This window comes from Anneissia japonica, unplaced genomic scaffold (genome assembly GCF_011630105.1).
Source record: "Anneissia japonica isolate Jap-2015-1 unplaced genomic scaffold, ASM1163010v1 scaffold218054_len391659_cov197, whole genome shotgun sequence".
Taxonomy (NCBI): Eukaryota; Metazoa; Echinodermata; class Crinoidea; order Comatulida; family Comatulidae; genus Anneissia; species Anneissia japonica.
Window position 1 is genome coordinate 121176 of NW_022743009.1, and position 25032 is coordinate 146207.

The 25032-nt window shown below is 32.7% G+C and overlaps 2 protein-coding genes across 2 annotated transcripts in view; both read left to right on the top strand.

The window, feature by feature from the left end:
- The window catches only part of LOC117119321 (cathepsin D-like), a 39827-nt gene extending 22585 nt beyond the window's left edge, over positions 1 to 17242 (top strand). Inside the window, exons 2-9 of the mRNA XM_033264105.1 lie at positions 5469 to 5610; positions 5723 to 5846; positions 8802 to 8920; positions 9231 to 9430; positions 10452 to 10574; positions 10919 to 11066; positions 11368 to 11466; positions 16520 to 17242. Of these exons, the coding sequence (XP_033119996.1) occupies positions 5469 to 5610; positions 5723 to 5846; positions 8802 to 8920; positions 9231 to 9430; positions 10452 to 10574; positions 10919 to 11066; positions 11368 to 11466; positions 16520 to 16681 (1117 nt within the window). The 3' untranslated portion in view covers positions 16682 to 17242. The remainder of the gene's footprint in view (positions 1 to 5468; positions 5611 to 5722; positions 5847 to 8801; positions 8921 to 9230; positions 9431 to 10451; positions 10575 to 10918; positions 11067 to 11367; positions 11467 to 16519) is intronic.
- A 4411-nt stretch (positions 17243 to 21653) lies between these two features.
- Positions 21654 to 25032, top strand: part of LOC117119323 (amino acid transporter AVT1E-like) — a 9380-nt gene continuing 6001 nt past the window's right edge. The window contains exons 1-2 of the mRNA XM_033264107.1: positions 21654 to 21802; positions 22886 to 22990. The gene's annotated coding sequence lies outside the window, so the exon portion shown is untranslated. The remainder of the gene's footprint in view (positions 21803 to 22885; positions 22991 to 25032) is intronic.

The window sequence follows — 25032 nt, forward strand, 5'->3', positions numbered from 1 at the left end:
ACGTTTTATCTACCACCATACAGCGCATGCGTGACATGCAGTATGCAGAGCAGTGGTTGTAGTTATTGTGATAACTATTCTACTTATTACGCATGCGTGTCACTAAGCAGATTTTGAATGAAGAACGAAAGAAAATTTGTTGTTGTCAAACCATGGAGGAGGTATGTCAAACAATGAAGACTATTTTAGTAGATGATAAATGGATAAGACTGCCAACTTTGGTTCTGTGGTTTGACCAGTCATGTTCAAAACAGTGGCAAATCTGCCAAATTGTGAAAAAATAAAAATGAAGGACATTTTGTGGTTTAACCCAACACCACCCCAGCCCTATCATGGGTTTGGTTAAGGTGGGAGCTTTTTAGGACATGACAACTTTGGATACCCGAAAATGTTAATCATACTTCAAAACTTGTTATCTCAAATTGACTTTCCGATTTCAAAAACACCAAAAAATAGGGACGTCCGTATTTTTAGAATAAAAAAAAAAATAATTGCAAGAAGTATTCACTACTTGCCAGTGTGATGAAGGGAATATTAGTCCGTGGTTCCCCGGGTATAATCCCATCCCCATGAACACGAAACTGTCCTGATTTCGGTGGGTGGGGGGAGTGGAATTATACCCTGGGATTCCCTTGGCCTAGTGTATGAACAGACGGAAATGATGATCGTTTTGCAGGGTTGTTTTCACCTACGATTCAATAGCCTATCAAAACAATATTCGGGCGAAGAAATCAGTCTTGCATGTTGTAACAAGTTATTTTTAGCAGCCAATCTCTGTGGAAACATGTAAGTCTTCACGCTGTGAATTAACGATCCGATTAGCCCACTGGGCAGGTCTTTTTAGATACAGACCGCGGTGTTGTCTATCTTTACTTTAGCCGCAGTTAGCGAGCTGCTTATTTTTAGCGACAGGAAACAACAAAGTAATTTACAAGAATGGGCTTTGTGTTTTAATTTATGGCGACCAATATCAGTTTTAAGCAATTTTAAGAGTTTCAAGTCGGCAGAATTCGGAGACAATTCCTTTATTTTTTGAGCATTTGTTGAATTTATCGACCTAGGCCTAGGCCGACTTACCCAATCCTCAGACTCCGGGGAAATTCGTGTACGTGAAGTTGGGTGTAAAGTCGTAAAGATTCTACTCGGGGAACTATGGTAATATTTTATAGCAGTAGTGACTGAGAGAGTTTTCTCTATTGTTGAAAAAACAAAACGAAGCTTCGAGCTAGCATGACAACAAAAACTTAAAGTGCTTTAATGACACACAAGCTGGAAATGTTGAACAGAGATTATAAGTGTCATTCGAATAAATATTGACGTTATGACTCCAATGAGATCCAGCGAAACAAGCAACATACCGTGCCCTTCATTGTGAAGTCTGTAAGCCTACTGATTAAAATGTAACTTAAATATTTTTTCTTGGTTGTGAGGTAAATAAACAGTACACTTGAAATTAAGTAACTCTTGTTTTGTTTGAAGCAACTGTACAGGAATTAGGATATATAATTGCCATCTTAATTTTTTGTCACCAATGAATAGCATCCCTATTTTTGATATTCGAATGTTGGCAGGTATGTAAATAACCAGCATTTGATGGACGGACCTGTATGGGGGTGTAGGTGTACGTAAAAACATTAGAAACCATTACTGGACTACAAATCCCTCTAAACTACGTTTACGTACAAAGGAACATACCAAACCCGCAGGGTTATGGTTTAAAATGTAATTCAAATTCAAAACGAAAATCAAAAACCAGCCTGGTTTGAAATGCATTTTACAACAACACTAGACGGATTTTGCTGCGTATGGCACTAGACTTGCGAAATATAAATCAAAACTAATCAGCCAAGCATGACGTAGGCCTGTTCCATTAATGATGGGTTAATCAATTTTCGCTGCAGTCCAATGCCATGAACAACATCACATTCACATTTTGTTGTTAATGTGTTTTAAACCAGTCAGGCTTTGCTGGTATTTGATTTACGTTTTAGAACAGAATTTGGAGAGGGCGTTTCCTTTTCTTATGTTTCATTCTTTTCTTTCTTTTTTCTTTCTTATATTTTCTGTTCTTATTTTTCTTTCTTTATCTTTCCTTTCATATAATTAATTCCTTTCTTATAATTCCTTCTCTTTCTTTCCATTTCATTATTATACCTTTTCATAGGTGTCCTTGAATATCCTTTAATTTTCTTTTTTATGGTTCGTTCTTTTCATTCCTTTTTTTTTTTTTCTTATAATTACTTTTCTTTTCTTTTCTTTCATTTTCTTTCTTCTCGTATAGGGTTATCCTCTTGCTCTCATTTTTTTGTGTTATTATGTACTTGTCTTTTATTTTTGACTTTTCATTTCGAATATCGTTTATTTTCTTAACAAATTTCAATTCAAATAATACAAGTTTCTTCTATACCAGTCATATGCAAATTTATTTAAACTTAAATCAATAACATTAGGCCTATAGATAGAATACCTGATTGGCAGTGGAGGTACCGATCGGCTGTGTAGGTACCGATTTGAGTTGTCGCAATAGCAAATGTAAGCGTTGTAGGGGTATACTCTGACTTCCATTGACTCACTGAATACGTGATTGGCTGATATTGAAAACCAGCCATGTGGAAATTCTAAGCAGCTGAGATTACGATGCGATAGGCCCGACCGTGACTTATTATTGATACCAAAGTAGGCTATAAACATTGTATGTCTTTGCTATTCCAATGAACTGTAGCAATCCACTCGAAAAAATTAAGGTTTATATAGAAGATTGTGGCTAAGAAATGCTAAATAAAACGGAAAATCTGTACTATATATATATTTTTTAAATTTATTTTAGCTTACCTTGACAATCCGCCACTGATTGTGATGAGGGCAGGGAGTTCTCTAAGTAACAACTCTCTGATGAGGGGATGGTTTTTACTTTGAAACTTTCAATATTTTGGTTCTCAGTGTCCTAGCACTGATCAGTGCCTAGGCCTAGCAATTCGTCTTCCTACTGTAGCTTTATTTTATAATCCACCACTACACTGCAAGTCAAAATAGAAGGCTTCACTGTTAAATTATATTCAGTTCGTTTTTACTAAATAGAGGTAACTTCATGTTTCAGTTTCTTTCCAACCCTGGCTTGCGACATTTTTTACTTAAAAAGTATCATTGATCCACCCTCATTTCATTGCGCATGCGCAATAATGTGTCACACTTCTAACGCTAGGCAGTTGTCTTCCGGTGTGGGGTCAATAACTACGGCGATCAATAATTAACACCGATAAATTATTAAATAAATGTGACTTTCTTACTTTCTGTGACAATTATTTTCTCTTTACAACCAGGCCCTACAGTAAAAAAATACAAATTAACAATATAAAATGAATGAACTGAGGAATATACCCAAGAAAATTTACAAGTAAACTTATTTCCATTTTGGTCCTCAAGACAGAAAGAAAACATAGAAAATTGCACTGACCTCTAAAAATAACAAAATCTCACTCACTAATTCAATTTACATTTTAATTACAATTTACAATTAAAATACACAAATTCTAAAGACGGTCGAAAAGTCAAAATTACTTAAAAAAAATGCAGCACATCAATGAGAAATATTAAGGAATCGAAAAAAAAATTTACAATTTTAAAAAATAATTTATAATTCTGATTATAGAAAATTTATTTTATTAAAATTCAAGTATAAAACAAATCAATTTAAATTAATTATGACATTAAAATTAAACAATACAAAAATTACAATTACAGACAATTTATATACAATTTTGTTTAAATTCATTAAATTAACAATTATAGTATCAAAAACACTTTATTTTTATTTAATTAAATAATTATAATAATATGTTAGGTATTATAAAAAATTTAGATATTATTTAAGCAATATTAGTATTGCAGTTCTTATATTTACAATGTTAAAAATACTTTATTAAATTTTTTTATAAGCAAAATACACTAATTTAAACAATATAACTGTTGAAATTCATTATATTTACAATCATTTAATACTTTCAAATTAAATTATAAATTAGATAGCAATAATGTTTTTTAATAGTATTTTTAATTAAGCTTATTTATGTTTACAAAGTAATTTTTGATGTTTAGTTAAACCCTTTTTGTCTTTCTCAATCAATTTTTATCTGTATTCCTTTGTGCAATATTTGATGTTACTAAAAATATAATTTGATAGTAATTTTTAAGAATAATTCATAAATTAAATTAATAATTAGATTAAATAATAATAATAATAATAATAATAATAATAATAATAATAATAATAATAATAATAATATATTAATTAAATTATCTCAATGTTTTTATTTTCTCTATTGATATTAATTTATATTGCCTCTTTTTCTAGTACTGTTTTATATTTTGTATATTCCAATTTCCATTTTGTATAAAAATATAATTTGAGAGTAATTTTTAAGAATAATTCATAAATAAAATAATAATTAGATTAAATAATAATAATAATAATAATAATAATAATAATAATTATATATTAATTAAATTATCTCAATGTTTTTATTTTCTCTATTGATATTAATTTATATTGCCTCTTTTTCTAATACTGTTTTATATTTTGTATATTCCAATCACTACTATTGTTTTATGATTGCAATAAAGATTTATTTGAATTTGAATAATTATTATAATTATATAATTCCAGAATAAAAATACATTACTGTAAAGGTTTATTTTATATAAAAAAATCTGACCAGATGGTAGGGTCCATTAAATGGGGGTTGTATTACAAAGGAATTTTATCAAATAAATAAATTGATTTGAGGTATAATGCTATTATAATAAATTGTATATCAACATCAATATATTTTTGAAATACCGAGCCTTGCATTTTTTATGTGTGAAGGTGCATGACAAAATATGATCAACACACAACAAATATGTGCATCATTGATGAAAATACAGTAGAACCCCTATATTAGGGTCACACTGTCAGGACCAAAATAAGTGTCCCCTGAATAGGGGTACTCCTATTCATGGGCCACTAACCAAAAACGTGGGTTTTTTGTCATGTTTTAGATAGATTAGAATTAACCTATATGAAAATATGCTAAACAAGAAATCTGGTTAATGGTTAAAATTGACAAGATTGGTTTTCAACAGTAGTGTTAAAAGATATATTTCTCCTCATATAATGGAAAAGTGTCCCATTAATAGGGGTGTCCTCTGAATAGGTGTGTCCCAAAGGAGGGGTTCTAGTGTACTTACAGTCATTTTATTCTTGGTTCACATAACTCACAGTTATTATATTGTTTCAGGGAGTTGCACATCCTTCTGGTGACAGTGGGTTTCCTCATTCTCTTGGGAATGATGCCAAATGAATAAAATAAATAAATAAGTGAAGGAGTGGTTAAGTTTCGGTAATATGTACTGATGTAATTTTATTTGTTTTCCTTTATCGATTTGTGTTAGTGATCATACCTTACTTATCGTCAATTTTATGTCCTTAGGATTCCGCTACACAAGGTAAAGACCATCAGAAGAACACTAGCAGAAGCTGGAACGACCCTAGAAGATGTTGCTCAGTACAACTCAAAGTTCCAACAGTATGCCAGTTTAGGAGACCCAATTAAGCTTACAGACTACATGGATGTAAGTGTTGAATCTTATAATTATATCTAATTTATATATTCAAGTAAAAGATTATTCTATCTTTTTATTTTTCTACTGTAAAAATCATAATATTTTATGTTTTAATTCCCAGGCCCAATACTATGGAGAGATTCAAATTGGAACTCCTCCTCAAATCTTTAATGTGGTGTTTGATACTGGCAGTTCAAACTTGTGGATTCCATCTTCAAAATGCCCAATTTATGATGTTGCTTGTTGTAAGTCAAATTTAATATCATGTAATTTGCCTTAATGTTTTCTTTATAACTGATCACAGCAGCAGTTTTTGGCTTATACTTCATCATTGCATGAATACAACAATGTTTGTATTGGAAATTTTGTCCTTGCTGGAGTCTATTGCATCACAATAACGTTTATTTTACTTGAACATGCGGCAACCAAACAAAAAAATATAATGTATCATAAAGAATAATTTTAAAAGTAATGATACCATTGCTGTGGATCTATACTATACTAGACTATCTCTCAATTAGAAACTCTCGATTTTATGAACCCAATTTGCGACGATAATGTCATTACGAATGATCATTTATAACTACACAAGCATGAGCGAATCCACTTGCCCGACGCCCGGGACAAGAGTATTTTATGGTCAGACAACAAGAATTTTATGGACCACTTGTCCGTGGACAAGCACTTTTAGAATTGGCTACTTCACCATGGAATGCGTAATGCTTTCACAGTACTTATAAAAAGTCTGACTCTTGACAATACGCAGCATATTTTAGTAACAAATTGTCGGCACACAAAGAGAGATCAAACAGAAAACCGACTATGCCATGGTTACGCACAGCACACAGTGTTCATCAAGTTAGAGTCACCTACACCTCGCGATTTATTGATGGTTTAAAAGAAAAAATTTAGGCCTACTCAATATAAAATTTTCTGCAGTACAGATTGAAAATTAATTCTTAATTGTTAAATGTTAGCCAGATCTGTTGTATGTTTACATATTAAACCTCAGACCTACATATTTTCCCATGGTATCGTACCTGTCAGCCGTCTGTTTACAATATAAATTCGCACTGGTCTAGTCTATAAATACCAGACATATACCAAGATTTTGGGCGCACAGCCATTAGTTGATAAGTGTAGGTGGACGACATGAATTGTCTGGACTTCAAGACTAGTAATTACTTTCGAGTACGAATATAAACAGGCAATCTATACAGGCTAAGAAAGGGTAGTTAAATTGGGATTTAAAGTTGTTAAAGTAATTAAAACATTATTCACTAAGTGATGATGATAATGTGCATTTAAAATCCAAATCTTGTAAAACTGAAGTTAAAAATTGAGGGTTTAGTGCCTATAAATGAATCATTTTCCTGTCTCAAAAATTTCGCCGTCTCTGAGATTCTCTAGAAGGGATTCGTCCCCTCGGCCCATGCTCAGAGTTATATAGGCCTACAGTGCTTGTTTTTCGTTGAGAGGTAAGCAATTTTTTTTATTTTTCAATAAATGAAATGAGGATGTGTCAGGCTGTAAAATATTCCCCGCAATAAATATTAGGCCCAGAAATCTGTTGCCGCATTTCGAAAATATATGCCAATGTCCACGGATATTTTGCAGAAAATTGAGGGCTTGATAGTAGGAACACAAGTATTTACGATTATGTGCATTCTTTTTCTAAAGGTTTTCCTGTGCAATTTGAATTAGTTTTTTTGTATCCTCTGCAAAAAAAAAATAAAAAAATAAAATAAATTCAAAGTTAGTATAAGAATTGATTAAGATCTGCAAACATGTACAAACATACGGTATTGCCACCCCCCCCCCCCCAAAAAAAAAGAAAAACAAAAATAACGTTATAAAACACAGTCCTGTCATAGTGTGAGATCTTGTGTATCGTGGGAATCAACCAAGCCTGAGAAATTTTTACTTGCAGTTGTCGTTTTAATTCTTGCAAATTAAAATAAAACACAGTCCTGTCATAGTGTGGCCAAGATCTTGTGTATCGTGGGAATCAACCATGCCTGAGAAATTTTTACTTGCAGTTGTCGTTTTAATTCTTGCAAATTAAAAAAAGAAAGAAAAATATTTTTGCGTGATCAAACCAGTATGCATGTAGGCCTTTTAATGTTGTAAGGCCATAGCAAAAATACTTTACTTTTGTGTTGTTTTTTTATGATTATTGCACAATAATATTGGGACTAGTAGAATTGTCTTCAGGACAAATACATTTTTAATAGGTACTTGTCCGGAGACAAGTGAAAAAATATGAAATTCCCTCATGGCTGCTGCAAAAACACTTAAAATTGTATTTAAAAGTCTTCAAAAATAATATAAAATGTTATATCAGCTAAGAAAGAAAACATTTAAACCAATAATGTAACATAAAACTAAGTTTAAAGCAAAGAATATTGATCGTTTTCAGTCGAGATATATTACATTTGAGCTGTACATGCTTGTTCAGACATACTGTTATAAACACAAAATAGTGTTCTCTGTGATTTATGCGTAACAGATATAAGCGTTGATTTGGCAGGAAAGTAATAACTTTTGGGAGAGGGCATCCTAGTTGTTGCCATGGTTCTGAGATAAGGTGTATGTGTTATGCCAAAGTTCATTTTCAAGTATGTTATTGTTCCCTAATTGTTCTAAAGAGAGGGGGCACATTATAAATCAATGCTTCTATTCGCGATTTTTATGAAGAGAATAATAAAACTCGTTTTTTGGTCATGTTTTTATCCAGAAATCACATCAAATTAATATTTCACAGTGAGCACAGGTAATTTTGGCTTCTGTAAAATATTATTTTGTTGCAGAAAACAGTAAAATCCAAGTCATTTTTGTAACAAAATATTGCTCCCATCGCAAGGCTTAGGCCTACCTAGCCCTGTACTTTTTAGCATAGGCCTAGGCCTACCCTCACCACGCTGAGATTCTATAAATATTCAAACTCTCTGAATTACGATTTTTCTCAATTACGAACTCTGTTCAGATGGAGGGGTATGTAATTGGGAGATGTTACTTTAGAAATATATTTGATGTTGTAAGACACCAACAAAATATAATAATGATATAAAAAAAAAGAAACATAATTAAATTTAAAAGATAAGGTCTTGAAACGTTCTGTAAGTACGTCTTCACCTTTATTGGTTGATTAAAATAACTTTACAACATAAGACTCACAGTTTTTTTACCTCTGGTTTTAGTATTACATCGCCGCTATGATGGATCAAAATCATCAACTTACAAACAGAACGGAACCAAGTTTGAGATCCAGTACGGGTCTGGATCAATGTCTGGGTTTCTTAGTGAAGACATTGTGACGGTAACTATGACATGTATTTGAAACTATATTTTTCAAAACTTATAATAGCAAAAATCATTTATTAAATAGCATTGTTTATGCAATTGGTGGCCATGGTGGCTGCTATATATTAATTTGTAAGAAAACTACATCAAAAACACAATACAGCTCATGGCCCAGAGGCCAGATTATGTGTATTGTATATAACACATAAAAAGTTATAAAAATTATTCTAAAATACTAAAATTTATATATATTATTAAAATTATATCTTTGCAATCAATTACTTTATGTAACTAATAATCATTAATTTTAATTATTATTTGTGTAGATTGGAAACTACGCTATCAAAGGGCAAGTGTTTGCTGAAGCAACCCATGAACCTGGATTGGCATTCATTGCTGCTAAGTTTGATGGCATTCTTGGAATGGGTTATCCTCAAATCTCTGTTGATAATGTAGTTCCAGTCTTTGACAATTTGTTCAAGCAGAAGTTGGTGGATCAAGATGTCTTTTCCTTTTATTTGGACAGGTAATTTTAATTAACTTTTAAATTTTATTTTTGATCAGTGTGGTGTTAAATTACCATGTAAACATCTTGTGACAAAATAACACTGCTTCTGAGAGGATGGTGTTTGTGAATGCTCTGCAAAGGAATAACTTTTAACAACAAAACTGGTTTTTAATTATATCAACTGACGCCATTCAATGTACATTACTTTTTGAAATTATATGTTATTGTTTTTTATGATATAATTAATTTATGAAAGCAAGTTCCTTTCGAATCTTGTACAAAGAATTGTGCTATTTGATATAATTTTATTGTAATTTTTAGTTAATATTTGTTGTTATTTTTTAACACACTGTCGTGTGGCACTATAACGAAAGCCCCTTGGGTGTATCATGAAATTGTAGACCAAATTCACAACAGTCCAAGTCGAAAACAAACTGAAAGAAAGAAATCTAGAAAATAATATAATGGATAGGGAAGCAAACATTACTTTATGAGATTAACCAGGGCATTACTAAAAAAGAGAATAATAGGCTGAAGAGACAAGGTAGGGAAGACCATTAAAGTTACAGCAGTTCTGATTATGTCATTAGAAGTAAATACTAACCATTGTACTTCTTGGCTATGTAAACACTAATTCTCTAGTATGAATTTTGTTTGAACTTAAAAATAACTTGTATAACCCATGAAAAATAGTTTCTTTGACAATGAAAGACTATAAAGTACTGTATTAAAAAGCACTTTCATGTAAATACCTGTTTTGTATTGCTTCAAGTTTGATACACCTTAAGATACTATGATACAAGGATTCATTTATTATCTCATTGACCAAAAAAAGAAAAAGAAAAAGTAATCTTGAACAAATTTTTCATGTTTGTTCAATACTCATTGAGAAATGTGCAATAAAAAAATTAGCCAAAATTTAAAGTAATAATATTTTAATTCTGAAATTATTACTTATAGTTTTAAAAAATTAATAAAATCTTTATTAAATTAGAAATTCAATTGAAATTATTATTTTTTCCCTTGAATCTGATAACAGAGATCCATCGGCACGTGTTGGAGGTGAATTGATTATTGGAGGATCAGATCCTAAATATTACACTGGTAACTTTACCTATGTTCCTGTAACCAAGCAGGGATATTGGCAATTCAAGATGGATGGGTATGGAATACCTATTAGTTTACTTTCTAAATTATTAATTTCATTTTTGTATGTAGATATTCTGTTACACAATTCCAATTAAATATTATTGTTTTTAACTATATTATTATTAATTGTTTTAAAAATAATTAATAATATTTGTTCTGAGAAAAAACATTGGTTTGTTGTGTTTACTGTTAAACTGAGATTTCTCTGCCCATGATTAACCATGCCAAGGTTACTAAATTTAGTAAATCTTTTACTTAAAATATGAAGTACATATTTTATACAATGTTAATTGGGCAGCAGCAGATCATTCAATTCAAATGTTAATTTCTCACCTTGTTATTCTGCCAATCATGAAGGATTGGTGTTGGTGGGAAGACTTCAAGCTTCTGCAAGGGTGGATGTAATGCTATTGCAGATACAGGTACTTCACTTATTGCTGGACCAACATCAGAGATTAAGGCTCTTAATGAGATGATTGGTGCAATCCCCCTCATTGAAGGAGAGGTTAGTTCATGGTCTGTACTTCTTAAACTAAGCTATTTTTAAAAATTTACCACTAAATGTTACTCTGTGCCTTTTTTTTATTAAATTTACTTAATAGTATTTTATTTCTAATTTGAATTCTGACTGTAAAATGAACATGGTGATGAAAGTAATACAAGGTTATCTGGTGGTCATGAAACAATTTTATTATTTTTATGAAATTGTGTCTTGTTATAAAATGAGATGACCAACTACAGTACAATGTCTTCGCTTGTAGCAGCTTACTAGTCAGTATTTGTCAGTACATTTTGTTTTCTTCTAGGCCATGGTTCCATGTGACAAGGTACCCAGCCTACCAGCCATTACATTCACTCTTAATAGTCATAATTTCACCCTTCAAGGCAAAGACTATGTACTTCAGGTAAACTAGCAACCTCTCTTTGCCCAATAATATAAGGCAAACAGAAAAGCCAAACCAGTCACTCCTCACAAAAATCGATTTTTAGTTATTAATACAATGTTAAACAGTAAAATGAAAGTTGTAAAATGGTGAAAGAATCATTTAAATCCGATATTTCGTTGTGAAGTTACAGCAGTTTAAACATACAGCTGTTTAAATAAGAGTATTTGAGAAATTGGCCTTCAAAGTTTAAGATTCGGGGAATTCTCAGACAGAGACTATCACCAAATTGTTAAAAAATGTTTTAATGTTGAAAATGGGGAAACATGGGTGTATGCAAGGGGATGTTGGGAAGGTCATACGACCCCCCCCCCCAAAAAAAGAAATTTTTAAAAGTCCACATTTTTCTCAAAAACATTTTTTGATAGGTCCTTTTCACAATTACATAAATGAAAAAGCATTGATGAGGTACCAGCAATGAGTCCAAAGACTTTGCCAATTGCGTGACGTAATCTATCTCAATTCCAGAAATTCTGAAACTGAGCCTGCCATCTGCTTCAAGTAAATTATATTGACGTTTTAATCACATCTTGCTGTTATTTCATTGTGTAAAGGTCCAAAAAATTATGATCAAGACGCACCCAGAAAAAAACTTGGATACACCCCTTGGAAATAAGAACATAGCATGATGTATAGATATATAAGGGTTAGTTTACTGCAATAAAAAAGATAGTTGACATATCTCAGAAACATTATTTGCCGGGAGTGACTGGTTTGGCTTGTCTTCGCACATATTCTATTATTAATTTAATAATATTGTCATCATATTTTTCTAATAATATGATTTTGGCTATATGCAAGATACCAACATTCATATCAGGGGCAGATCCTGGATTTGAAAGAGGGGGTACAAAATGTTTCCAAAAAACCCAAAATTGGACAGGGGCTGGAGGAAATTTTAATTCCTAGATGGCCGGAAATGAGCTTTCCCGATTGCTGAGGTTTCTTTTAATGACCTTAAGTTGTTGGTAATTCAGGGTTTCCTCCCTCTTGTAAAGGGTCCAAAAATAAAAACACACCGCAAACCCCATCCAAACCCTGTGATAGTGAGGGTAATTTTATATCATTCTTGGGCCTATACATAGAGAAAAAAAAAGACATGCAATATATTATTATATTCCAACAATATTGAGAAGTTGGATACATTGTTTTTCTTCCATGGATCGATGAACTGATAGGCCTGAAGAACGCACTTTCATGCATAAACTATTTCGACATCGAACTGGTCGAACCAGAAACCAGACCTGCCGACCCCTGGGTCATGAAAATCTGGTCACAGGCCAATTATTAAGAACCAGGGATCTGGAGGTACCATAGATATATTAATACTATTTCCCAGAGGTTTCTAATCAAAACAGTGTAAATCCAATATAAAAGAATGCAAGAAGAAATTCCTGGAGTTCAGTAAGCTAGCGTACAAAACAGCTCTTAGAAACTACATGTTCAGACCACTGACCTAGTGTTCTTTTATAATAATTTCAACTTTTTAGTGATTTTTAAAAATTTAATGAATTTAACTTTGTATTATGTAAAAATTTTCAATAAACAAATAAATAAATACTTATTTTCTAAATGGTGTAATTCTCAAATTTTATAGCTTTATAACTCTTTTTGGATTTGTATTTTTACTGTTAGCGTTAGAGTAATAAACAATGTTTTAATATTTTTATTGCTGGCATTTTTCACCTGTTTCTATTCATTTTATGCCTTTTAAACTGTTTGTTTTTTTGGTCATGATAAAATGTACAGTTATATTTCTGTGTTTGCATGGACCCCAGTGAAAATAAGTTTTACTTTTCTGGGCTTTTCCTTGTAATTAGGGTCATGTTTTTGTGCAGTTTTTTATCTTGTCTGTTTTTTTGTATATCGTGTTGTATGTATTTTATGACTCTGATTACGAAGAAATTCAGTTAATCAACACTTGGCACAACTACAACATTTATTTATAGCAAATGGCATGACAAAAAGGTATAAATGCACAGTTTACTCGAATCAACTGTGTTCACTAAACAAACAACTTACATTTCCATCTAAATCTATATATATAATACATTTTCTAAATATTTTATTAGAATATAAAAAACAATAATATTCGTAATCATTTCATTATTACTTGAATTTGGATCATAGAGAAGAATTGCTAATAATAATAATAATAATAATAATAAGCCTTATTTATATTGTAATTACATGACTTAAAATATAAATTTATTATTTTACTTTGTAAATAAAATTTCAAAAATAATTGTAATTCTTGTTTAACGTACACATAGAAACGGTCACACGCGCAGCAGTTCTATTTCATATATGCATACGCATGCATCCTTCACGCAGTGACGTAACGCCTATGCGCTCTTGTGCGGGGCCCCAGACCCCTAGGGGTCCATAAGGCCTCCTACCCAAAGGGTCCTCGATCTAGCACCTTGAGCCAAAAAGCCTTTTTTGATACATAATAGCATACTAATGTTAATTAATTTTCTTGTTTGTATACTTGGTTAGCCTATACATGGGTTTTTAATCGTTTGTAATTTCCTTTGGTATTATTGTACATTTATTTTATAGTTTATACATGGGTCATTCAGTGCCAACTCAACAAATGGGATGGCTGGGTACCGTCTCAGATTTTCTTGAAACTCGGATATAATGTGCACCAACATGTCTGACGAACAAACCCAAAATTTGACTTGCCAATTCCAAGTCGTTTAGAAGTTACGGCCATTTGAAATGTTAGGGTCATACCCCTTTTTAGCTATCAATTATGACATATTTGTAAAGTTGCATTTTTAATTAGCCGTATCTTCAAATAGAATAAAGATAATTAACTGAAAATTGATATCTAGACTAACTTTTGGCTGTAGAACAGGAATATAACATGACTTTTGGTATACCGGACCCCGTTTCGAAAATATTGGTTCGTAAAGACCCTAACTTATTTGGTTGCGTAATTTTTCTTCCATTTTTAGACCCCATTAAAATACCCAAATCAGTTATTAAATGGGTCTTATACACCAAATTCTTAATATATAGTTGGAAATGTTTCTCCATCAAAAATTCCGGATTACTAACTTGTCATTTTAGGGGGTAATCGTAGGTCAAACGGTCATTCGGGACAAAAAATGCACAAAAATGCCTCATTTTCATGGTGACCTTTGACCCTGTGGGCAAGTACGCTTGTTGTTAAAACTTGCATCATTAATTAATTTATATATGATGATCAGATGTTCGAAATATCAGCTTGGTGTCTTTATCCCTTCATGTTTAAAAAGCAATTTGAATAGGGGTATATTTTTCAATTTGCGACAGTATCAGTGCGTAAATGTGATAAAATAAATTTTTGAATAACGATAATATTAAAAATAATCTGCCTAGACCCTTGAAACTTATTTTGGTATTTTATACCAAAAGTCATGTCATATTCCTGTTCTACAGCCAAAAGTTAGTCTAGATATCAATTTTCAGTTAATTATCTTTATTCTATTTGAAGATATGGCTAATTGAAAATGCAACTTTACAAATATGTCATAATTGATAGCTAAAAAGGGGTATGACCCTAAAATTTCAAATGGCCGTAACTTCTAAACGACTTGGAATTGGCAAGTCAAAATTTGGGTTTGTTCGTCAGACATGTTGGTGCACATTATATAGTTTAAGAAAATCTGAGACCTTACCCAGCCATGATTTTCTGAAAATTTGTTGAGTTGGCACGGAATGACCCACATGACTAACATATGAAATTATATATTGAATGTTATTTTTGAATAATCTGACTCAAAATTGCGTTGAAAGGAACTAAACTGGGTACTTATATCCTTTTGCCAAAGTTTGTCAACATGTCTTGAATCAGAAAACCCACGGCAAACTGACATTTTGAGCGCAAAAATCAATATTTATAGAAAAAATGTGTGCTAAACTGGAAGAGACATTATTTGTCTATTTGAATACATTAACCATGAAATCAAATACTAAAACACATTTTAGGGCTAAATAAATTACACGTTTTGCTTAATATCTCCAAAACAGCAAATTGTCAGTTATGCCCTTTTGCCATGGGAGGGCAGTGTGTTCCTATAGTAACTAGGCCTGGCGCGCCACCATGTTTAACTTTTTCTAAGCCGGGCTTTAATCGTTGCGGGGGGTCTTGCATTGACTTCGGATGACAAAATGACAAATCAGCATTCAATTACGTACGCTGTGAGCGAGCGTACGTTTCGCGAGCAATGTTTTGAAACACGTTTCCTGGTTACGGTTCATTATTATGTAAATTCTCCCCTGGCTAAACCCACTAGTCTGAACGCCCGGCAAAGTTAAGCCGGGCTTAACTCAAGCCTGGCTTATCTTCAAGTCTGAACGTAGCCAAACATTTTTAACAGTGTGCTACCATTTTGTACTCTTTTTATATACCGAAATAAATAAACAAATAAATCATTATTATTGTTTTATATCATATCACTTATTTTGCCTTAACATAACATACAATACAAAAACACAAGTAAATCTGCGAGGCAGGATTGCCAAAATATACCGAAATAAATAAACAAACAAATAGATCATTATTCTTGTTTTATATCCTATAATATATCATTTATTTTGCCTTAACATAAAATACAATACAAAAACACAAGTAGTAAATCTGCGAGGCAGGATTGCCAAAATGTTATAAAGAAATAACAGTCAAACTGGCTCTCTACACAGAAAAACTAGTCAAAAATGAGGAGTACATATTCAAGTATATCAATCAATAACATTAATTAAATGTGTTTACTTATTTTTCAGTAAATATCCAGTGATTGTTCATTTATATTTTTTTATGTAATTGTAGAGCTTTTTGTCTGTATCTGTATTTACTGCGATTATCGTTATTATATCTTGTCAGATTGCAATAAAGTGAATTTTGAAATTGAATTTGAATTATATCAGTATTTCATAGACTATTTATATATTGCTCAGCTAACCTATTGACCAGTATTTAAAATTTAGTTTTATAGATAAATTAATTACTCTATTGTTTTAATAGGTATCTGAGGGAGGGCAAACAGTGTGCCTCAGTGGATTTCTTGGTCTTGATGTTCCTGCTCCAATGGGACCATTGTGGATCTTAGGAGATGTGTTCATTGGACGTTATTACACCGAATTTGACAGGGCTCACAACCGTGTTGGCTTTGCAAATGCTGTCTAAATTTAGCGACATGCTTATCTTGTATCAGTAATAAGGTTAATACGAATCACAAGTAGAATAAACCCATCACAAATTAATCCCAGCAAAACACAAAACGTTCATTTGCATACACAGTGCATTCTACTTAGCCTTATCAGAACACTTAAACTCCAGCAACGCTATAGAATACAGGTTTGTGTGGTTTCAGAAATTATAGATTGATGGTAATAATGTTGTATAGGGGTAATGAAATGATCTTGCATTCAAAATCCTTACTAATTTTTGTGCACTTTGTTTATTTTGATGCGAGTTATTTGATGCAATTTGCTTCAAGAAAGTAATTTTTGTCCTACCTGACGTGTTATCGTACCAAAGTTCCCGAAATACTTGTGAAAAAAACATTGTTTATGTTATAATATGTTAGTGTATCAGAATATATTTGTAATCATTTGCTTTGACCTTGATAGTTTAAAATTATTAAGTTGTAAACAATGCATATTTGAAATGGGGTGTTAATATTAACCGTGAATCCTTCTTTTTCTATTTGTAATGATTTTGGAGATAATAAAATAATAACTTGTATTTTTGTGTTTCAATGGATTTGTCTAACACACACCATTTAAGCTTATGCTCCCATATTGAAAGATAGTGAGCGCTCTCTACTTTTGCTTCAGTGGCACAGAAAAGCTGTGTGTTCACAATAAAGTAACATTCACAACAATGCAGAAGTGCAACAAATTAGATGTACATTTAAAAAAAAAATTGATGATGCAAAAATGCCAAACTAAATGCTTGATGCATTGTCAAATTATGATTCTTCAAGAATTGTTTTGAAGTTATTTCCGAGTGTCTCAATCTTCCTGGGCCCACCTGCCTGACCAGTACCTAGGTTACAGAAAAAAACAGTTACCAAATGAACACAAGGCAATACATTTTACACTAAAGCCACTTTCATACAAAACTACGTTACTGCAATATTACGGGAATCTTCCCGGCATTGCCTTCTGTACGAATAGGGCAGCCGCAATATTGGGGTTATGCAGCGTTCCATCTCACTAGTAATATTACTGCAATGTTGCTGTTACGCTTCGTTCCGGCGTGTCTGAAACGATCGGTCGATCCCCACACAGAATAGGGAGTACCGTTCTACTAACCAATGGAAAACACTTTACAAGTGTGATTTATGCATCCTCTGGGGTGGATGCAAATTGTATTAAGAAAAATTATTGTTGTATTCATCATCATCATCATCATCATTTATTTAAGTCAGTTTTCTTCCCTCTTCCAAGGGGTTACTGACTGTCACTCGTTCCATGCAGCTACACCATCTCTCCACTTCTTCCTGTCTTGTGCATCATACTCCTCCAACCTAATTTTTGCACTTTCTTTCTTCACCATATCTTTCCACGTCACCTTTGGCCGCCCCCTTACTCTTCTACCTTCAACTTCTAGATGCCAGGCTCTCTTTACTGGATCACCTTCGTCTTAGCACATGACCCATCCATCTCAAGCAACTCCTCATAACAACCTCCACAATTGTTTCACTTAGACCTAGACGTTCCATAAGCTCCTTTGTGTTCCTTCTTTCTGCCAGCTTAACACCACACATTTTTCTTATCATTGCTCTTTCTGTTCTCAAAATTCCCTCTTCAGTTGTCTTTATGTTCCATGTTTCGGCACCATACACCATTGCTGATCTTGCACAGGCTTTATAAATCCTACCCTTTATTCCCAATGAGAACCTTCTGCCACACAGTACCATTGTATTGTATTGTTGATATATTATTTTTATATTAAAAATATAGTACAGTTAAAATTTTAAAATTATGAGAGTGCAATTTCCGGGCACATTGAGGTTCATATTTTCAAAATTTCCTAACCTCCACCCCAACCATGGTTGGGCTGAGGTGGTGTGGACCCCTACCGCCAAATCCTGCATCCGCCCCAGATTCCCAACATCTGTGCTACTGATGAAGATCGCATGCACATTACCAGTTACTTCATGCGAGTGTGAGCGAAGCTTTAGTACCATCCATCGATTACATACATATATGCATGCTTCTATGGCACTGGAGCGCTTTTCCAGTTAGGCACTCATGACATTTCATTATGACGAAAAGATAACTATGGACGAGGTGGTGAATTCAACACAAAAGGAAAATGCAACTCGACTCTGTATTCAAATAGTATACAATTGATATACCTGGTCTGATGAATTACCCAAATGATACAGAATTACACATATCATAACCCAAATGACTGTTAATTCGTTTATACCAAACTAAAAATTAAATATGATGTTAGTAGCCCCAGGCCTATAGCAAATATCTATAGAATTTATTATAATAATTTTTAACATAGACCTTGCCTTTATATATAGGCCTAATTGGCCTATGTATTATATATTATGTTTATTATTATTATTATTTTAATATTATTATTGATACTATTAATAATAGTATCATCATTTATTTCTTTTTTTTATTTATTTCTTTATTCAAGACCCAACAGTGTGTCAAAACACCAAAAACGGGGTCGACATAAAAATACAATATTAAAATTTTTTTAAATAATTGCTGTTATTATTGTTATTACTTATTATTATCCGTATTATTACTAGGAATATTAATTTTATTTTTAAATTTATTAGTAGGAATCATAAGATATCTTTATAAAGTAATGTATTTTGAATATAAAACAAAAGAACATACATGAATATTATGGACTTATTCAGGTGCATTTAATTCAGTCTGGCTACATTCTAAGCTACTCCATGGCTTACCCCAGCGTTTATTTTTTTTTTATTATTTTTTTTTTCTTTTGTTTTTGTTTTGTTTTGTTTTTTTCATACAAATTTAGCACGTTAAAATTAAACATGTACTACTGTTAATTCTGGTAAACGTTTTTTGGCCAAATGTTTATTTCAGATTGGCAAAACCCAAAGCCCAATATGTTTTTCGATGCAAAAAATGACAATTATAGCCAAGTATTCATTTTGCACCAGGGGTAGGCATATGGGGTGTCATTGTGCCAAAACATGAAAGGGAGTTGACATGGAAATGGGTGATTCACATTTCAACAAAGCGTGATCATATGTTTAGTTTAAACAATTATTAACCGAGTCATTTTGGGTAACATCATCCATAAACTGGGATTAGCACAATGATGTTGGTGGACTTCAAAAATACTAAACTAAAATCAGTATTAAGAAGTGATCCTTATGCAGAGTGAGATGAATAAACTGTACAATTTTTTGAGATTAACGAAAAGGCCTAAATATTTCGGAAATTAAGATAGAAAAGGTACATGCCATGATGGAATTAATACATGATATTATTTTGGCATTACTTGCTACGCTAGAAAGTGATTACACATATACAGAATTTACATCTACATGAATAAAGAAATACGATACTTTATGTCCGAAAATATTCAAATGACGGTCAACAGATACAATTCGTTTTCGTTTCGTTTCGTTTTTACTCATCATTATCAATACGTTACTTTACATTTCAGAAGAAAACAAAGTTATTTTTTATTGAAAGAATGAAATGAGGCCTTTATAGGTCCGAATACACTTAGGCTCAGGCCACCTAGGGAAAAAAACGATTAAGAATTTGAGGTTATAGCTTAAATGATTACACTTAACAAACTTAGAAAAAGATAATAAAACCTTAAGTATAATATATAATATAATATATATATATATATATATATATTATATATAGGCCTATATATACATACATATACATACATATATATAATACATAAATATAAATAAGTACAATAAATTAAATGAAACAAAATGAAAAATATACAATATTTTCAGAATAGATAAATGAGTAGCTTATATTTCAATATATAGTATTAATATGCATTGAAAATTTTAAAATTTAGTGGCAAAATCAGGAGAGACATTTGTATACTTATTACGCAAAAAATTTAAGAAGTTACAGCTAACACCCATGGTGCTAAACGTTGACCAAAAAGTGCTTTGAAGTCTAAACATACAAATAAGTATGACTTGCTGCTTTTGTAATAATGTATTTATCGATAAGCATTTTAAGAACTAGAATGTGATCCCTCAGGGGTGGCGCCAGGACCTGCTCGACGGAGGGGCTAAAGGCCCCGACGGGGGAGGGGGATAGTGGAATGAATCGAGTCTCACTCGGCTGGGCGCCAGGGGGCCGGCTAGGGCCCCCGGTGTTGGTCCAGGGTGCTTCGCCCCTGGAAGCCACGGATATTGGACGAATTATGACGAATTTTTATTACTTATTTGATAGGCATCCATATCTTTTTTCAAAATTAACTTGAGCTTATTGCTTCAAATCATTATTCAACTCTGTAAACGCTATGATATAGTTTTCTATGAATAGCGTATCTAAATACTAATACTAATACTAATACTAATACTAACTACGAAACGAACAATTATTCATGAGGAAGTAAATAAATGTTCCTTTTGAATTGAATTGAATTCAACCTCTTGCTGTAATTTTAAAATAAAAATACATGTCTCCCTCTAATTATAGACCCCCAATTAGACCACCTCCAAAAGACAACTTTTCTGAGGTCCGAAATCAACAAATGTTTGTGCGCGAGTGAATGTGTGAGTGTGTGCCAAACCGCCGGATATGAAATTTTTGCGTAATTGGGGTGCGCGCGCATACCCCGAAATTTTAACTCCATGCAGTGTTACAAACCTGATATTTAATTTCTAGGAAGTCCTTCCACTTGTTTTTTTACATTAATAATATCAGTATTAGTATTAGTAATATAACTAATGCAACGTTGTATCTTCTAATTCACTTTGGTTGAACACCTTTTAATTATAGTGTTTATCGGCTTAAATAAGTCGGAAGAAATTTCACGCCCGGTTAGGCATAGGAGCCGGCTCCTGCGTCATCTGACTACCCTACCATATGAAACTGGTTTTCTACTCGAGTAAACCTATATCGATAATTTACACTCTTACTTCTTGTCATCAGCTTTAACAGTCAAGTGAAGCAGATATCAAGTTCATAAAGTTAGCCGTGTGCGTCTTCTCCGGTCGTCAGAAATTCTTTTAACTACTGTAAACCGACGGGCAATTTAAATAGGCCTATTTGTGCGAAGTTGATATCAAGTTGTCAATCACCAAAGGTAGGCCTAAGTATTTCTATGTATTAATTGTCCTACATTGTGCGCTTTAAGCATTTTACAAAAAAAAAAGAAAAAAAAAGAAAAAAAGTTATTTAAATTTGGTGACATCTGAAAATAACAATAATAATAATTCTACAACAGATATTTAGGCCTAAGTTGTTTGTTGCTGCTTTAGTATAGGAACGGTTTGGCACAGCGCGTGTGGTATAATTCTCAACTTTGAGGTGGGGGGGTTCAGTCCCTCAACCTGCATTTTTTGTTTGGGCAAGGCAGTTTACCTACAGCTGTGTTTCTCCACCCAAAATATACTGTATGCGGATTTCCGCTGCCAATGAATTCTTCCCAAGTAACTGAGTACACTTCATACGGTATGTGTTTAATCCAGTGACCGGTTGGAGTGGGTAGCAGTGGGTATCTAGCAGTATTAAAATAGTATTAAAAGGGGGGGGGGGCTGGTGGGCGGGCGCGACCAAAATATGAGGGGACATGGAATTTATTTTCGGTGGCCACGCCCACTGAAAAATATTGTTTCTTAGATTCCCGAATACACGTTAACCGTGACAGATATGTTAAAGTATATCTCTTGAACGCAGTATTTGATGTGTTTTGATGAACGTCAATAAAGGAAAGTTGAGAAAGCATTAACCCATTTTCTTGAGCATAAGCCTAGCCTAATTTTTTTTGCTTCGAAGTTTTCGAATGGGGATGGGGGGGGGCGACTGGGGGCGCAAACGTGAGCCCCCACGCCCCCCCCCCCTTGGATATGCCACTGAGTGGGTGGTTGGGGTTGGTGTGGTAATAATGTGAACTGCTTGACGCTTAGTTTAGAGGCCTTGTTAGCATTAAGCGCTATTGTTATCTAATAGAAACAAAGTTGAAAATATAAATTGATGCAATGTTTATCGTATGTCGATTATAATAACCACAGCATTATATAGCTTAAGTTAGTCTCTGCATTAGCATCGTTGACTTATCAGAACAATGGTTGATTATATTTATTATATATAATATTGTCATAATATACAGATTTATTTTTTTTTTCCATAAATCTTTGGACACCATTATTAATTTCTTCTTCTATAGATATACCTGTCAATCATACGGTGTATTACATTCTCAACGAAAACAAGTTGCAACATTGATTTTAGCATTACTTGCCTCAAACCGACTGGTGCCATTAAACTCCAGGTAACTGATCGATGTCTTGACTACTTGTTCTTACCATCTTTAATTAATTATGTTCAACAACAATAATTTTGTGAAACGTATTCAATTGAACAATAATATGTATTTCTTTGGTAGGAGGCGCTGTCCATTAAGGCTACATAAAATAATATGTCATTTGTGGCCTCACAAGGCTGATCTTGTTATAATCAATTTATTGTTTAACTGACGACGATGAGTGAATTACAATGAATACAACGAGGTTAAAAAAAGTTCAGTGTCTAATTGCCATAGTTTCATTTGAATGGAAATTAAAAAAAGCAATTATAGGAAAAAAAAAGTAACATTCTGTAACACATACTTTATTATCATAATGTTCTATTATATATAATATACAACAATAATTGATAATTGTTTTTCAATGTTTTGCCATATATATATAGGCACGGTTCTGTACATTATTTTCGGCTTGCTGGGTCTCGAATGAGATACTTGTATATATATATATAAAGTGATTTAAATGCATGGGAAAAACCCCCCGAAACAGCAAGCAGAATAAATTGAAAAATAACAGAAGAAGAATCTGACAGAGAAAATAAAAACTCGAACCCATCGGGACTCGAACCCGGAAGCTTTCGCATACATGGCGAACGTCATAACCACTTGAGCACGAATGCATTGTGGTAATTCAAGCGCCAGGTGGAATCTGAGTTTTTTTTTTATTATTTTAACGTCACGATTTTGATATAGGTCTAGCACTAATATTGAACCTGACTAGACTGCCAGAGATCTATAAGATACGCCCTATTCTGTGCATGTGTGGGTATCAAGTCAATCCACGAAAGTTCAGAAAGCTGGAGATGATGAGTGGAGCCGAAATTAGAGTCGATAATGATAGGAATTCAACTACAAGCAGATTCTGCAAAAATGATAACTTACAAATAATATACCCTTCCCATAAATAGACATATAAACCAAAATTCAATACGTTTTCTGTTCTTCAGCAGCTGCCAGCCTAAAATAGTAGACCTATAATAATTCATAGGCTCTTCCCAATTGTAATTTTATGAATAACGACGCACTGACTTACACAGCTTATATAATCGTATATTTTTTTACGGTAGTTTGTTGTTTCAGTATATTATGGTACTTTCCAAATGAAAATATATAGTTAACATTCAAACGAACATTTAAAATGATAATAAATTGTGAATAATGTGTATCGTTACACAAGCACCACACATTGTGCTTCAAATGTCGATATAAGGTGTATTGCGCCCGTTTAATACGTCTTTCGTTAATCTATCAATCAAAATAGAACTTAAGTCTCTAATTTTGGTGAAGCTGTACCCATGGCAATGGTAGCCCGATGGTACCGTGGTTCTCGCTGTAGCCCCGTCATATATCCATGGTATCCCAATGATAGCGCATAAAAATTATTTCTAAGAATTTTGTGACCAGATATTCGATCGTTGATGAGTGTGAAACTTCATTTATTAAATAAACACGTTTCCCAAGGTTTTGTAGACCTTTAATTAGATAGTTCGCCGTTTGTCTTCTTAAGCAAGTTTCCCTTTGGTGTTTATCCTGCTTGAGCACACACAATCCTACAATCACTCCTCATTTGTCAATTGTAGCCTAAACATCTCTTCGCCTCTATATTTTGCCATTGATCGCTTCCAATTATCGCTGTCACCGGCTATATCTTTGAGTCGCTTAATGGCTTTCGCAATTTTACAAAGGTTGAATTAGTTGCAAATTATAGTATCAGTATCGTTGTTATTCATTTAATATAATTTATTGTATATGATATTAATGTATTGAATAAAGAATCTTTAATTGATATCAAAATCATTCGGTTGTATTAAATGCATACCGGTACGTTAAATTTTAACGAATCATTGTTAATTCGATGTTTGGTGTTTACATAGCTTGGTATATTGTTTAACTATATTCACATTACATAACGCATGTGGTAGGTTTACTCACCGTGCAAGGTCTTGGTGTACACATAACCACCATCTTAATGTTTCTTAATAATAAAAATATATAGGCCTATATATATA